General features: G+C 40.9%; 1 protein-coding gene across 2 annotated transcripts in view; it reads left to right on the top strand.

Annotated features, from left to right (window-relative positions):
- The first annotated feature begins 1,111 nt into the window (after positions 1 to 1,111).
- Positions 1,112 to 15,267, top strand: part of Plgrkt (plasminogen receptor with a C-terminal lysine) — a 64,529-nt gene continuing 50,373 nt past the window's right edge. The window contains exons 1-2 of one of the 2 annotated variants that reach the window (XM_023721950.1): positions 1,112 to 1,253; positions 3,401 to 3,493. In XM_023721950.1, coding sequence (XP_023577718.1) covers positions 3,413 to 3,493 — 81 coding nt within the window. In that variant the 5' untranslated portion in view covers positions 1,112 to 1,253; positions 3,401 to 3,412. Of the gene's footprint in view, positions 1,254 to 3,400; positions 3,494 to 15,267 lie in introns of those variants that run through there. The other variant, XM_004637192.2, reaches the window with a different exon arrangement.

Here is a 15,267-nt window from a genome sequence, read left to right as displayed (position 1 = left end):
GGTACCTACCTTGTGAGTACCCAATCCTACAGCTGCAACTATAGTTCTCTTTTAATTTTCGTAACCACTTCCTCTCCCTTGTCCTTCTGACCTATAGTTCATAACAGCTCCCACTGTTCGATTAATTCTGTTGACCAAATAGTATACACCAGACACTGACCCATGTGTCTAAATATATTATCTCATTTAGATCTCACAGCCCCCCCCAATTAGATGGCTTTTGTACTACTGTAGATAGAGGAGATAAAATGACAGGGTAACACTGATAGATCTGGAAGTAGAATCTAAGGGCTTGTGGTAGTCTGTGTACTCCAATACTACCTGCTGACTCCATATGCTACTCTCTACTTCATAGACCAGTTCTTGATCTCCCTTAAAACAGTCCTTATGGCTTTGCTCCTGGCAACATACCTGCTCCCACAACTGGAAATGAGAATGCTGTAGCAATTCCTCTATTCAGCCATTCAACAAAAATGGTTTGGAATATGGGACGCATGGTCCGGTTTGCTAAGGTCTGGGGCTGAGATCATTAGGACAAGTCTAGGTGCTCATTCACATGCTGAGCCTGAAAAGTTAGATATCTTTTCCACTGACATGGTGGCCAGCTACGTGGAGGTAGCATCTCCCCTATGGACCTCCTCAAGGCTAGAGACTGGTGAAGTCCATGTTATTCTCCCAAGTCATCTGGTGACAAAAGATAGAATGCAGGAGTTCCTCAAGTATTCTTTCAGTGAGATTGGGAAGGAATCTTGGTTTACTCAAGATAGAAATTGCTTGGGGGGGGGTGGTGAAAAGAAATAGACATCCCTCAGTTTCCAGGGTGTATTAAACAGAGAATTAATAATTCTGGTCAAATCCGTTATTTCCTGTCTTAACTTTTTGCTATTCTACTAGTGGAAATTTTGCTGCACAGGAAACAGAAGTATTTAGTTGAGACTTTCATTCTGATTCTTCTGCCTCTCCTCAAAATCACATGCCTGAAACCCTGCAGTTTTGAATTTGCCTCTTTGATTTGCCCCTCCTTCCAGGGCGCTGGGACTAAGGACACTCTAGTCTTCCGTTGGCTGTTAGGCGTTGGAACCGAATCTTTAAGGCAGCTGACAGTGGCGCTGATTGGCTGAGGACTGTAACAACTGTCATGGCTAGCCAATCCCGAGGCTCTGAGGGAAAGGCCGGCACTCTGTGGTGATCCCAGCGAGCCCAGGCCTGGAGGCCTCGGCAGCGATCCCTAAATTTCCGTGTCTTTTTCACGCAATTAGGTGAGTGAGTGAGGGTGGTAGGCGGGTGGGAACGAAGGTCTGCACCACCAACAGCCAACTCGCGCGAGGTCACGTTTAGGGCTGCAGAGGCCCGCTCCCAGGGTCTCTGGTACTGGGAGGCATTGTCAAGCTCCTTTCAGTGCCCATTCTGTCCGCGGGGAACTCCTGGCCTCTGTCGTTATCGTGGGAAAAGTTGGCCTCTCAAAACTGAGCACTCCACTAGGGAGAATATCTAAATTACAGTAGCTAGGTCCAGAGTGTGGGGAGAACTATGGAAAATCTCCCACAGCCTGTGCTGGAGAAAATAGACTTCGATTTTTATTGGACAAGATTGTGATTAGGCAATCAGAAATGAATTCAGATAATGTATTATTTGATCAGGAAATAACGTACCGCAGGAATTTGGATGACAAAACTCATGAAATTTCTCAATCTCTCTCTCTCTCTCTCTCTCTCTCTCTCTCTCTCTCTCTCTCTCTCTCTGTCTCTCTCTCTCTGTCTCTCTCTGTCTCTCTCTGTCTCTCTCTCTCTTTCTCTTTCTTCCCCTCCCTCCCTCCCTCCTTTTTTCCTTCCCTTCCCTCCCACTTCCTCTTATCACCAGCAAGTTTCCCAGGGGCGTTTAGAATTTGTGGCTGGAACTTCTCTTCCAAGAAATATCCCCTCCCTTAGTATCTATAGTGAAGCTGCAGCATTCCACACCTTTTTCAAGGTCTCACCACAACCAAAGGAAAAAGTGAAGACAGCACACACACAAAGCAGCTTTCTCAGCCCTCTGAGACACACCAGGGCCTTCAGTTGTGTAAATACGAACATATTCATTATCCATTTTATGATGTGTAATCAATTATTCCTATTGCAAACACACCATCTTGCTCATTTTCTGATAAATATCTTGTGTGTGTAAGAAAGACAGGTAAAAGAATTCTGAACACCCTAAGGAATAATCCCAGGTTTTAGAAAATGACTTTGTTAGTGTTCTAGAAAGAGAAGAGGTTGAAAACCTTGAACTTCATCAAGGTAAAGTTTATGGGGTGTGGTATACTCATTTTTAGGTGCGGACTCCCACAGGAAAGTTTTTCCTGCTTGACTTTGATCTTTAACCCTTCCACCAGGGAGTGTCTCCTACCGTATCCAAACTACAGTTCAAGAGAGCAAGGCCCAGAAAAAAACAGAAGTCTAAATTCTAATTTTCTAATGTTTCTCGTCTGTAGATAATTGACATAAGAACTATCCTTTCACTTGAGAATTTCCCATCACCTGACAAATAAGAGCCTCTAAGGGACACAGATCTTTAATGTATATAGTGTGTCCTTGGAGAGAAGAGGGTGGTTTTTTCCCCTTCATTACATTTGTAGCAGATAAGAATTCAGTCATACACTCATATGTGACAGGCAAACAAGGAACACCAAGTTAGCTGAGCTAAACTTTTTCTTGTACTGTATCACCCCTGTCTTGCACAAACATTTGTGAAAAGTAGACACTGGAGATTATCAAGATGGATAATAAGGGCCGAAGAGATAGCTCTGTGGCATAAGCACCTGCCTGGCAAGCTCAAGGTCCTGAGTTTGATCCCTGGCACCAAACCAAACCAAACAAAACAAAAAACCTATGGGTTATGTATGGCTCCTGCCTTCAGGCAAGTTCTGGTCTGCTATTGGAAAGAATTTACATCAGGCTGTCAAAACTTGGAGAAAGGAAGGAAGTGCTGGATCCATGTTCGCACCCTCAGAGGTGGGACACACTGCCTCAGTCTAGTCATAGAGTACTCAAGTGGGACAGAGACAGAGGAAGAACAAAACTTCATGACCACGGAGCCCGTGCAGGGCTCTACTTCATCTCCTCAATAATCGCACTGGCCCCCTGGGCTTTGAAGCTGACTCTGATGCAAGGCCCCTGTAATTCCAGAATTTGTCCTTGGCCGTGATAGAGGGGAGCCATTTTTTTGCAGCTCCTATGCCTCTGATTAGTCCAAACTCAGGATTTCCTGATGAGCAAGGATCTAGGTAATAGGAGCTGTCTGCGCTTTCCACAGAGCACTTGTCCTGGCTGTAAGGCATTAAGACAGACCACTGACATGTGATGTTCCACAACCCCGCAGGATGTATACAATCTACTGTTTTAAATCTCCTTGCTTTTTTATATGTTAGGTCAAGATGGGGTTTATATTTTCAAAATCTATGAATGAAAACATGAAAAATCAACAGGAATTCATGCTTATGAATGCTCGACTCCAGGTATGTTTTAAAATAATTAAGCTATTATGCTCTTGCCATGGTTAAAGATTTATCACACGTTTTTAGCAGTACAATGTCTCATACACCCACAGGCCTATTTCTTCCTAAATGTTTTTGGACTCCACTCTCAAAGATTAGATGAAATTAATTGCTAATTATCTGGTGAATGGCCTTGTTTGAGTATCTAGTACAGATATTTGTGTCAAAATTTTTATACTTAAAGAGATAACTGTTTAGAGTGTATTGTCCACAGAATTATGTCCCCCAAGATATAAGGATTTGTCTTAATTCCCAGGACCTGTGAATATGTTAAGAGTAGGTTACCTTACGTGGAAAAAAGGACAGGGACTTTACAATGTGATTGTTTGAGGGGTTTCAGATGGGGAGATTATCCTGGATTATCCAGATGAATCAATTGCTATTATAAAAGGTCTTCATATGGTAAAGAGGAAATGAAGGAGAAGAAAAGGAGGAGAGGGAGTAGAAGAGAGGGAGAGAGGGAGGGAGGGAAACAAGGAGAGAAGGAGAGAGACACAGAGAGACAGAGAGACAGAGAGAGAGAGAGAGACAGAGAGAGAGACAGAGAGAGAGAGAGAGAGAGAGAGAGAGAGATAGTTGAGGGTGCTACACTTCTGGCTTTGAAGACAGTCAGTCAGGACCATAAACTAAGGAATCCAGGTACCCTTCAGAAGTTAGAAAAGGCAAGGGAACAGATTCTGTTCTGTAGCTTCCTGAGGGACACAGTCCTGCCAGTGTATTTTAGACACTAACCACAGAACTATAAAATAGCATATTTGTGTTACTTTAAATCATTAAATCCTTTATAATTTATTACATCAGCAATAAGAAACTAACACAAAGTGTGAAACTAGACAATGGATGGGTATAAAAGATGAAAGTATGGTAGACTGCCAAAATGTCTAACAATAATTGTCAAAAAAGTATGTTAAAATTTTGCAAGTCAAAATTAACTGTTAAAGGGCCAGCCAGCCAGCTCAGCAGATTAAAGTGCCTGCTCATGCAGGAGCAGGGACCAGGATTTGATCTCCAGAATGCTGTGCCAACCCCATCCCCAGGGCATGCTGAGACAGCAACTGAGACTGGGCATAGTAGCGCACACCTGTAGTCCCAGCCCTTGGGAGGCTGAAAACAGGAGGATCACTACAAGTCTGATCTGTGTAGTAAGACCCTATAGACCCTATACCAAATAAATTGAAAAAAAAAAAAAAAAACACAAACAAACAAAATTAACTGTTAAAGGGCCGGGGAGATGGCTCAGTGGAATAAGCGCTTCCCTGGCAAGCGCAAGGGCCTGAGTTCGCAGCATAGCTCATACTTTAAAATGAGGACTAAAACCAGGATGCCTGGAATTAAATCCCAATTCCACTCCTGACTAATTGTATGACCTGTTCTTCAGCATCTTGACCTGGATACTAGAGGTAGCAGGATATTGTTCAGAAATATATTTTAAGGAGTAAAGCCAACACATATTATCATTAGATCAATGATTTCAGTTTTTAGAAAAATGCCTCTTAGTCCATATTAGATGTTACTTTTATTATTGCTATTAATGACTGATAAGAATGCCCCCTGAAATGTAAAGATTCATTTTGGGATTGTGGAACAACTAAAAAAATGGACAACTGAATTATTGTAACAGAGCAATGTGTTTTAGAACAGATCAAGTATTAGGCATCAGAATCAACCATGTATTCCTGATCCTTACAGTATCCTTGTCAAAGACCTTCAGAAGTTATAGCCCCCATGATGTCAGAGTCTTTGAAGAGCTGGAGGGTGTACTCTCATTGCAAGCTAACAAGTTAGTGTGTCACAGAGGACCACAGGTGCCTAAATCAGAGACACAGGACTTTACTACAGAGCTTCAAGTGGCAAGATGCTATTCTCCATGCACCCCAAATCTCACAGAGGTGGTAGAGGTGAGCGTGGATTTAAAAGGGTTCTATGCACTAAATGGATTTGTGCCACATGGAGGGAACACTGAACTTCAAAAATCTATTGCTTTTATAGTGAGACAGGGGCAAGGGAGGTAGGAGGGGAAGAAGAGAAGGATCTGTGTGACTTCATTCCTTCAGGTTGTTTGTGGAAGCACAAGGAAAGAATGGCCCACGTAAAGAACACTTGGGCCTAGCTTGCTTGACCTGCACAGGAAAATCATGCACAAACATTCAGGGTTCACAATAATAACTGGATTGACCAGAGGCCATAGAAAAGTTTTGAGCTTTGTCCATTGATTCCAGTAGCCAGATTTCACACAGTGGAGTGGTCATCAGGTTTCATCTTACCTGAACCAAAGGTGAATGAGGCCCAGGCATTTAGGAGAGTATCTGTGAATCCAGGGTTCTACTGAGCCAGTAGCTATGGCTCCGTTGGCAGAGAGGGGGAAAACTTCTTCCCATAGGGGTGGCTACTACTCCAGAAACTAAAATTATACTTAGGCACAGCCAGGCCAGACTTTCCTCAAGTACATTATTTTATTTTATTTTTAGATTAAAAAATTTTTTATTTTCTACATATCTTCTTATAATAACAAATAACTGATTACCTGCCAATAAAATGCTCAGAGTGGTTCACCCTTGCCCTGCTAGGTCCTTCTACGGTTGGTTTCAAAATTCTTCAATTCATAAAAAAAGGAAGGATCATGTATGACAAGTAGCCACAAATATGCCAGTTGTCCAAGGCCTTCTCATCATGGTACATTATTTTAATTTTACCAGCAAAGCAGCCCCTCCCTTGTAGTTGGTGTGTCCTAGTTGTTGCTCAGCACAGTAAGGATGTCAGGCCTGGGAATTGCAGGGCCTCCACAGGCAAGTCTTTATCTGTAGCAAGAGCTCAGCAGTATGTCAATGACTGCTTTTTTCTACAACCTGGAAAGGAACCAACCTTGAGTTTGAATTTCTAGCCTCCATCACAGAGACAGCAAAATTATAGTGCTTAAATGAGCCCATCTGTGGTCACTTGTTTTGACAGCTCTAGCAAACATACAATTTTTGGGACAATTTGGTGTTCATGTCCAGCAGGTGGTGTTAGTGTACTGAGCAAACAGCCTTCCCAAAGTTCAGCAGCAGATTTTCTTTTTTTGCATTGGGACTTTTTTTTTTTTTTTATACTGGGTACCAAACTCAGGACCTTGTCCTTGTCAGGCAGGCTCTTATGCCACTGAGCTATCTCCCCAGCCCTCTATTGTTTCCATAAGACCACTGGGAGAGGGTGAAGGAATTCATGAATGGGAAAGACCCTCTTGTAACTTTGATTTTTACAATACAAGTGTGAGACACATCAATTTCATTATACATTTAAATGCATGCAGAAAGTGGGGTGGGGAGTGTGTGGGTATACCTGACAGTGTCTTTACTTGGTTCAAGGTCCCTTTAATTTTCCTTCCTCACTGAGAACTTTACTCAAACGCTGTCATTTGGTGCAGGTGTCTTGTTGTTCCTCTTGTTCTGATCACCCACCAGAGCCTAACACAGGTTCTTTAGGGATTGGGGATTGGATTCTTGTTTTAGGGGTTAGCACAGTCTCCCAGCTGGAGGGAGAAGACAAAAGGTCAGAGAGATCATTTTGTCCTTTGATTCCTTATGCAAGGATGTTGGTGCTTCCTCCTCTGGAGAGCACTGCTACTGGGAAGAATCATTCATTTAGCCTTCACTAGTGCCCCAATACTGCCCTGCAGTCCTTGGTGACCTGGGTCACTTTGGTGCTTTGGCCATCCTCGCTCTGGGGACCACGCAGACTTCGGCTCCTGCATCCAACAGATGGATAAAATTCCCCAAGCCCCTCACATGTCCTCTCAAAATATCTTGAAGTTGAGGAGGAGGGGTGGGAAGGGCTCAGAGAGCAGAAAAGAAAAGCATCTTGTGGCTAGTAAACCAGCTTGGTATTTATTTTCAGTTTCAAATGGTCTCCTGCCACTGCACTCAACAAATAAATTTCTAGTGCTTTCAGGCTACTTCAAATTCTTTATCCCCATTGCTGACATTTATTTCTGCTTTAGGGACTCATCAATTCAGTAGCATCAGCCACATTGCATTGCCTTTGATTAAAACCTGGGCCTGCCTTGCCATTGTCATGATAACATCCTTCCTCTCTCCTACCCTGGAGGACATGCAGTAACCAAAGCACCATTTGGGCAACTTGTTTCAACCCTGTCTTTTGTTGCTGCACTTCACTTCACACACAGGACAACGAGGGCCCTCACTTAATCCTCCCAGCCTCACCGCCGTCTACCCAACAGCATTCACCACTTGCCCTGGGGGCTTTTTTTTTCACATCCTCTCACCCAACCAAGGGCCCTTGTCTTTTCCAGAAAGCCACGTCTGTAAGACAATTTCATCTTTGTGACCCAAACTGTCTGGTCTTGTGAAACATCTGGACTTCCACTACACTTGTAAACAAGTTAGCTTGTTACTATTTCACAGATTTTGGCAGAAGACTGTAACCCACAGCAGAACAATCAGCACATGGGTGATGTTGGCATTAGTTTTCCACGTACTCCCACGTCCCACAGCAGGAGGTAGATTAGCCTAGCTGGATGTGGAAATGGATGCAGTGGGTTTATGACATAGCTGAGAAACACTGAGCTCACAGAACTACTATGCCCAGGCAACAAACTGATGAATAAGAAAGAAAACACACAATAGTGGGCATGGTGGCATGTGTTTGTACTCCCCGCCTCTGAAGCAGGAGGATCAAAAGTTTAAGCACAGGTTGGGCAGTTTAGTGACTTAGCAAAACCTTGTATCAGAATTCACAAAACCTGGGTGGAGGTAGGGCGCTGGGATTGTGGCTCAGTGCAAAGGCTGTCCTGGGTTCATTCCTCAATATGCAAGCAAAAACAAACATAAGAATAATAATTTGATTTGTATACTTAGTGGGGAAAAAAAAAACGAAAAAGTGGAATGTATAGACTCCCTCAGTTTTCTAATAAATAAAAGCTATAGTGTGGTCCAAAGAAGAAACACTTCCAGATATATGCCAGTAGATTTTCCTTAGATATTATACCATTCATTTGCCCACTTATATAAATTTGTATGGAGTGCCTATTATTAAGAAACAAAAACTCTTATAGAGGCTTAGTGGCTGATTTCAAATATCTTACTGCTAGAAGTTATGGAGCAGCATCTCCAGTTTTAATGAAAGACCCTGAAATTTTATAGTTTACTAAATTGTGCATACATACTGATAAAAATCCGAACATGCAGATATTCAGAAAATAAGCCATGTGTTATTAAAAAAATAATTGAAGATATAATCATGTCAACTCAAACAAACATTAAGACCTACAAAATCTAACTTGCTAATATGCATGTGAAGGAGAGGAAAACGTATAAACTTAAGCTAATGTTTTTTGTTTTCTGTATTTTAAGGAAGAGTATACAGGGTATTCAGGGTCTCACTACTAGATTGGATTCATAGTGATTCTCCTGTTTACAACCTCCCAAGAGCTGGGATTACCAATGTACACCACCATGCCTGGTCTCAATCACCATCTCAGCACACCCTGGGGGCGAGGCCGGCATGGCAGGCCTGAGGATTGAACCCCCAGCCCCTGAGCCTGCTTGAGGTGCTATAATCTGCTGAGCTATTTGGTCAGCCCTAAGCTAATGTTTTAGTAATCTTGTCTCTTCTGTCTCAACTTCTTTTGCCTTTTTTCCTTTTTGCTAGAATGCACTTTAAGGCAAATTTCAATTTATCCGTAAGTATTTCAGGATATGGGCATAACTACATTGAATTCAATCAGCAGTGATTCTTTTCTCTTATAAAGAAAGCCTCATCTCATTTGCCTCATATATATCTTTTTATAACTGGGTGTAATCAGAATCCAAGCATAGCTTTCACACTATACTTAGTTATTCGGACTCCCAGGTATTAATTTGTAGCAACACCTTTTTAGCCTGTTGTACATTTGTTTATTGAAGAAACCATGTCATTTGCTCAATAGATTGTTCCACAGACAGGATTTGGAGAATTGCTTCCTGGCATTATTATTGAAAGCATTCTTCTCAGTTTCGTTGTTGTTTCTATAAACTAGCATAATCTAGGGGCTTGATTTGACTCAGGTTCAGTTGTTTTTTAAAAGCAAAAAATTTTTCTAAGCAATATTGTATTCTTCCTAATGCATCAAATTATGAGGAACATAAAATCTGCTCTCAGTGATGTCAAATGATCTTCCTATTATGAAGTTCCACATCAGCTTGTGGTCGGAGGGTTTTACTATCTGTTCATAATTATGGTCTAGATTTTTTTTTTTCTTCTTTAGGGCTTGACAGTCTTCTTACTTTAAGAAGATTCCCTCCTTTCTGCATTTATTACCTGGGAATTTAATAAGAATTCCCCTTACTAACTACTTTATTATCATGAAATGTAGCTTGCACAGGAAACAGAAAATACATGCTTCTCTTTTTTAATTTAGAAATTTTTACAATAGTGAAAATTAATGCCATGGCAACCTCCAAAAGGTGACCAATCTTTTGTTTGTATATTATGGCTAAAAATTTTTGGTGAGTTTAATGAGTTTAATCAGTAGTGATTATTGCTTTTGATCCCCAAATTGACCTTTTCAATTGGACTTCTATGTCCTTTAGATAAAAGTCAGTTAATTCTTGGTCATGGGTAGGATGTCTAACTTGTTTGTGCCTCACTTCCCACATTTAAGTCTGTACCTCAGTAATAATTACTATACCCTGTAACTTGCTGTGGAGATTCAATGAGATAACTGTTGCATAGGAATTTAACACACCAAAAGACCAGCCTGTGTAAGCACTCAGCAAAGTTAGTACCATGAGCAGAACTTTTATTACTAAGAGTGCTGTTTATTTAGTCACCTTATTTGTGGAGCCCACTCCCACCAGACAGTACTATAGATGGAGAGAGGGCAATGAAGAAAGCTGGTACAGTCTCTTTCTCTCAGCAGTTACACCCCAGCAGGGACACAGGCAACAGCCCACTGGCCAAAGTATTAGTAGTGATGAGTTTGGGGGGCGGGGTGGCAGGGGTGTGTGGGTGGGTGAGGAGATGCTGTTTTCTGTAGAATGGATACTGAAGGCTTCCTGGAAGGAACTGAAACATGAGCTATGTAGAAAGGGTGTGACCATTTCAGACAGAAGGAAGGGATAGGCAGAGACAGAGAGGAGACAGCCAGAGCAACACTCCAGAGGCTGTGGGCTCAGAGCTCTGGAAGGATTGGTGGGTTTCTGTTGTTGTTTTTTTTTTTTTTTTGGCAGAACGAGGGATTGAACTCAAGCCCTTGTGCTTGCCAGGCAAGCACTTATTCTACTGAGCCATCTCCCTGGCCCTTCCGGAAGGATTGGGAGAGGAGGGGGAGCAAGGTCAGAAGACACACAGGCATTGTACTCATTCTAATTGTTCATGGAATGCATTCTGCGTGACACAGGTAGCCACTAGGGGTTTTGTGCAGAGGAGTGCCATCATCTGATGGATTTTGCAACATAAATTACAACATGTGCTCAACAAGCACTTTTTCAAGTACATAAAATTAAGAACAGCAAATAACTATAATGAGAACATTTAAAAGTTGCTTAAACCTTTACAACTCCCAATGTCTGTCTTTTTGTTTACCTTTTTTTTTTTTTTTTGGTAGCAAGGAAGCTGTGTTCCCAGGAAAGCAAATGGCACAGCATGTGTTTTATAGAGAGGCTTGTGGTTGCAAAGAATCTGAAATGTAGAGTAGGTGGTAATGAAGAGGAGAAAGTGGCCAGAAACCTTACGTAGGTGAAAGGTGAAGCAGTAGGTGGAAGCTGGCTCAGGGCCTAGATGTGTCAGGGGTTTAACTAGAAGTGAATGCCTTAAATGAGGAGTACAGCATGATTCTGAGCTCGCTGGGGATAGCGGGGCTAGAAAGAAATGCCACCTGATTCCTGTGGGTGGATTCCCAATAGTCTTCAACTAGTTCTCCCGGGACTTGATTTGAAGTTCATTATTCTAAAGTGTGCAATTCAGTGGCATTTGGTACATTTACAGTGTCATGCAGTCATTGTTACTATTTAATTCCATTAACACTTGTGTCCCCCTCAAAAGGAACCCTAAGCCTGTTAAGCACCCACTCCCAAGCCCTCTTCCTGAACTCCAGCCTTTGGTGACTATTATTCTGTTTTCTATCTCTCCATTTGTCTCTGTTGACATTTTGTACAAATAGAATAACTTAATATGTCATCTTTAGTGTCTAGTTTGTTTCATTTAATTCACAAGCTTAATTCACATTGTAGCATTATGGCTGGCCAGATAGCTCAGCAGATTAAAGCGCCTGCTTAGACAGAGCCCAGGGGCTAGGGTTCAATCCCTGGTGTGCTGTGCTGGCCCCACCCCGGGGCACACTGAGATGGCAACTGAGACTGGGTTTGGTGGCACATGCCTATAATCTCCGCGCTTGGGAGGCTGAAAACAGGAAAATCACTATGAGTCCGATCTATGTAGTGAGACCCTGTAGACCCTGTCTTAGATATATTTTAAAAAAAATTTAAAAAAGAAAGAAAAGAAAAACACATTGTAGCATTAGTGGTACTTCATTCTTCTTTAAGCCTGAATAGGATTTCACCGAAGGAATATTTCACATATTGTTTATCCATTGATCTGGATATCTGTCTTGGTGGATATTTGGGTTCTTTCTGCCATTTGGCTGTTGTGAATAGAACTGCTATTAACGTTCTTACACAAGTTTTTGTTTGGACACTTGTTTTCAATTCTTTGGGTCTATACCTAGGAATGGAAGCACTGAGTCATATGGAAATTTTATGTTTAACTTACCAAGAAACCACCAAATTGTTTTCCACAGGGGGTGTTACTACTGTGGCAAATATTCCCTTCTGTGTAATAGGAAATTCACAGACATTGGAGAAAGAAACACGTGGGCCTGCTCCTGACTCCATCACTTACTGGTTGAATGACCCCTAAATAAATGATATAGACTTCATCTCTAGGCTGAGAAGGATCTGCAAGTACTAAATCAGGTAGCAGTTTCTTACCTACTGTCTTTCTAACTTGCTGGTCATTACAACTTCATTCTTTCTTCCCCCTCTAATATCATTTTTTCTTTTTTTTTTTTTCCCTAATATCATTTTTCTATTTTCTGCTTTATACGATTTTTGTCCTTCATCTTCAGCTCCTGGGAAAGCACTTACCTTTCAAGCTTCCATTCTCCACTGTCTTGCAGGATACTTAGCATTTTAAATAGTTAATCCTGACAAAGGGGCTGGAGAGTCAGTTTGGCTATCAGCCTACAGCCGTTCATCAGGACTCCAGATCACAGTGAGCAGGAAATGCTTGGTCTTAACCATCCAGCAGAAAAGTATAAACACAAGATATAAAAAGTAAAGCCATATTAATATGCTGAGCTGTACAAGGCTCAAGTCAACAACGTCTGACATTGCCAGTTCTGTGGATAACCTACTGTTATGGACTATTGGACTATGTTGGATTATTTTGCTGAATTCACACACCTATAATATTTGAATGGCAATGGAACACCCATCTCTGACAAAATTAAACCAAAAGAAGGGGATATAAAGAAGGACCATTTTGTCCTGAAAAAAAAAATATATATATATGTATATACAAAATAGTTAGGATAGATACATAGCTACTTTTGCTTAGTGCAATGAGAAAAAAGATTTGTACTAATAGTGTTTAGACAAGATATCATGTCTGCATCTTGTACTATGAATAACCACTATGAAGACAACAATATGCAATGTGTTAATTATTGTAACTGTCTTACTAACCTGTTTTGAAACTGTCTCATTGCTCTTTCTTAATGAAATAAAATTTTAAAAAAAGAAATGCTAGGGAACATTTGTGACATCCCCTCTAAAGTAATGGGAGAACCTGCTCATCCCAAAAGGTCCCTGTGACCTGTCCTAAGAGACATAGGTGTATTCCTGTGTACCCACCTTACCCATCAGGCAATGGCTGTTTCTTCATTCCTGTTCTGTATATATTTCAGGGTTCTTATGATTTTTAAAGGAAATTTCAAAACAAAAAATCCCAGTTGTGAGTTCAGTAAATAGCAACTTGACTTGGAGCATATGTAGAATACTACAAAAGAATCTGCAAATGTAGTGTTTCAGGAATTTTTGGAAATTATTTAGGTTCATAACATGTTTCCTTTTCTTTTCTAATTTTGTATATTGGTATAGGGTCTCACTATGCAGCTTGGACTCATAGTGATCCTTCTGTCTCAGCCTCCCCAGCACTGGGATTATAGACATGTGCCACCATACACAGTCCCAGTGGCTGGCTCATTGTGTCTGGGGTGGTGCCAGCACAGCATACGGTACTGGGAATTGAACCCAGGTCCTTGCAGTTGCTAGGCAGGTGCTTAGACTGCTGAGCTATCTCTCTGGTGAATCTGCAAATGTAGGAAGTTTATGAGCATACATTACACAGAAGAACTATAGCAATCAGGAAAAAATAACTCTTTTCTCTAATGAATCATATTTTTGAATCTGATCTTACAAGTATGTTTTTATGATAACCATTGCATAAGAATATTTTTTGTTTCCAACACTGACTACTCACTCCTTTTAGGCCTTCTCTCTTCCCGTACTCCATCCCTCCCTGGGCTCCAGTTAGCAATGTGTGCCTCCTGTCCCTTCCACACTGCACGTGTTAAGACTTCCTGTTATTGCCAGCCACTGGGTGCCTCCTCATCTTTTGTGGTTACTTAGGCTTCGATCACAGTCAGTATGTGATCTCTTCATTAACTTCTTTTTAAGTTGAACTGTTTTCAAGTTTAAGAGGGAGTGCACTCTCTATTTCCTGTTGATACCATTCAAAGAAGCTAATGGGTATGGTGAATTTTTGTATCAACTATTACCTAAAGTTTAAAAGCTACCTTCCTTTTTTCATGAAAAAAAATGCACACACCAAGAATATTCAACTTTAGAAAAGCTTGTGGGAATTGCAGATTTAGTGTATACTCACACAACTATTTCAGATATATGCTAGTCTTATAATTTGGGATCAGACATTGCTATAATTTGGAATGCAATTTAGTTCTCTTTTGATTCTTAGTTGGGTGTGTACATTTAGTGTCTATGTTGGTCACAGAAAAGAGACCTAGAACTCAAGTGTATTACACAGATTTGACCATAAAGCAGCTCTTTAATAAAATCAATGTCAGATATCAATATGAAACCACAAATTACATAACTGCAACTTAAGTACATATCTACAGAATAGGTAAGCTTCCAAAAAAAAATTTTCTGCAGTCATATATCCATTAACAATATTATATAACAGGCTATAGTAAATAATACTGATTTATTTTATGTAATCATAGTGTGTATTGGTCCCTAGATGAACGCCTCTGCTTAGAAAAAAGACAAAATTTTCTTGTTCATTTGTAAATTTTACTTGAGGTACTGATCCACTTCTGATCTTTCCATGGGCACAGGTTATAAAATTGTGTGGGCCACAGGTGGGCTATCTAGGCTTGCTGCTGTGGATCTGCCTGATTCCAAATGCCTTGCAACAAGCGTTAGGTAAAGTTTCAGTGTGAACAAATTAATATATTTTTATAGAAGAACACAATCTAAAACACAATTTTCCAATCCTTCTGTATTTAAACTAGCTATTTTAAATATATGAAAAAATGTTCCACATCACTAGCCATTAGTGAAATTCAAATTAAAACCACAATGAGATATCATCTCACCCCAGAAAGAATGGTTATCATAAAGAAATCACCCAACAACAAATGTTGGAGAGGCTGTGGGGAAAAAGGAACCCTTCTCCAC

Source organism: Octodon degus, unplaced genomic scaffold, assembly GCF_000260255.1.
Source record: "Octodon degus isolate 3935 unplaced genomic scaffold, OctDeg1.0 scaffold00087, whole genome shotgun sequence".
NCBI classification, from domain to species: Eukaryota; Metazoa; Chordata; class Mammalia; order Rodentia; family Octodontidae; genus Octodon; species Octodon degus.
This window is presented reverse-complemented; position numbering and strand designations above follow the sequence as displayed.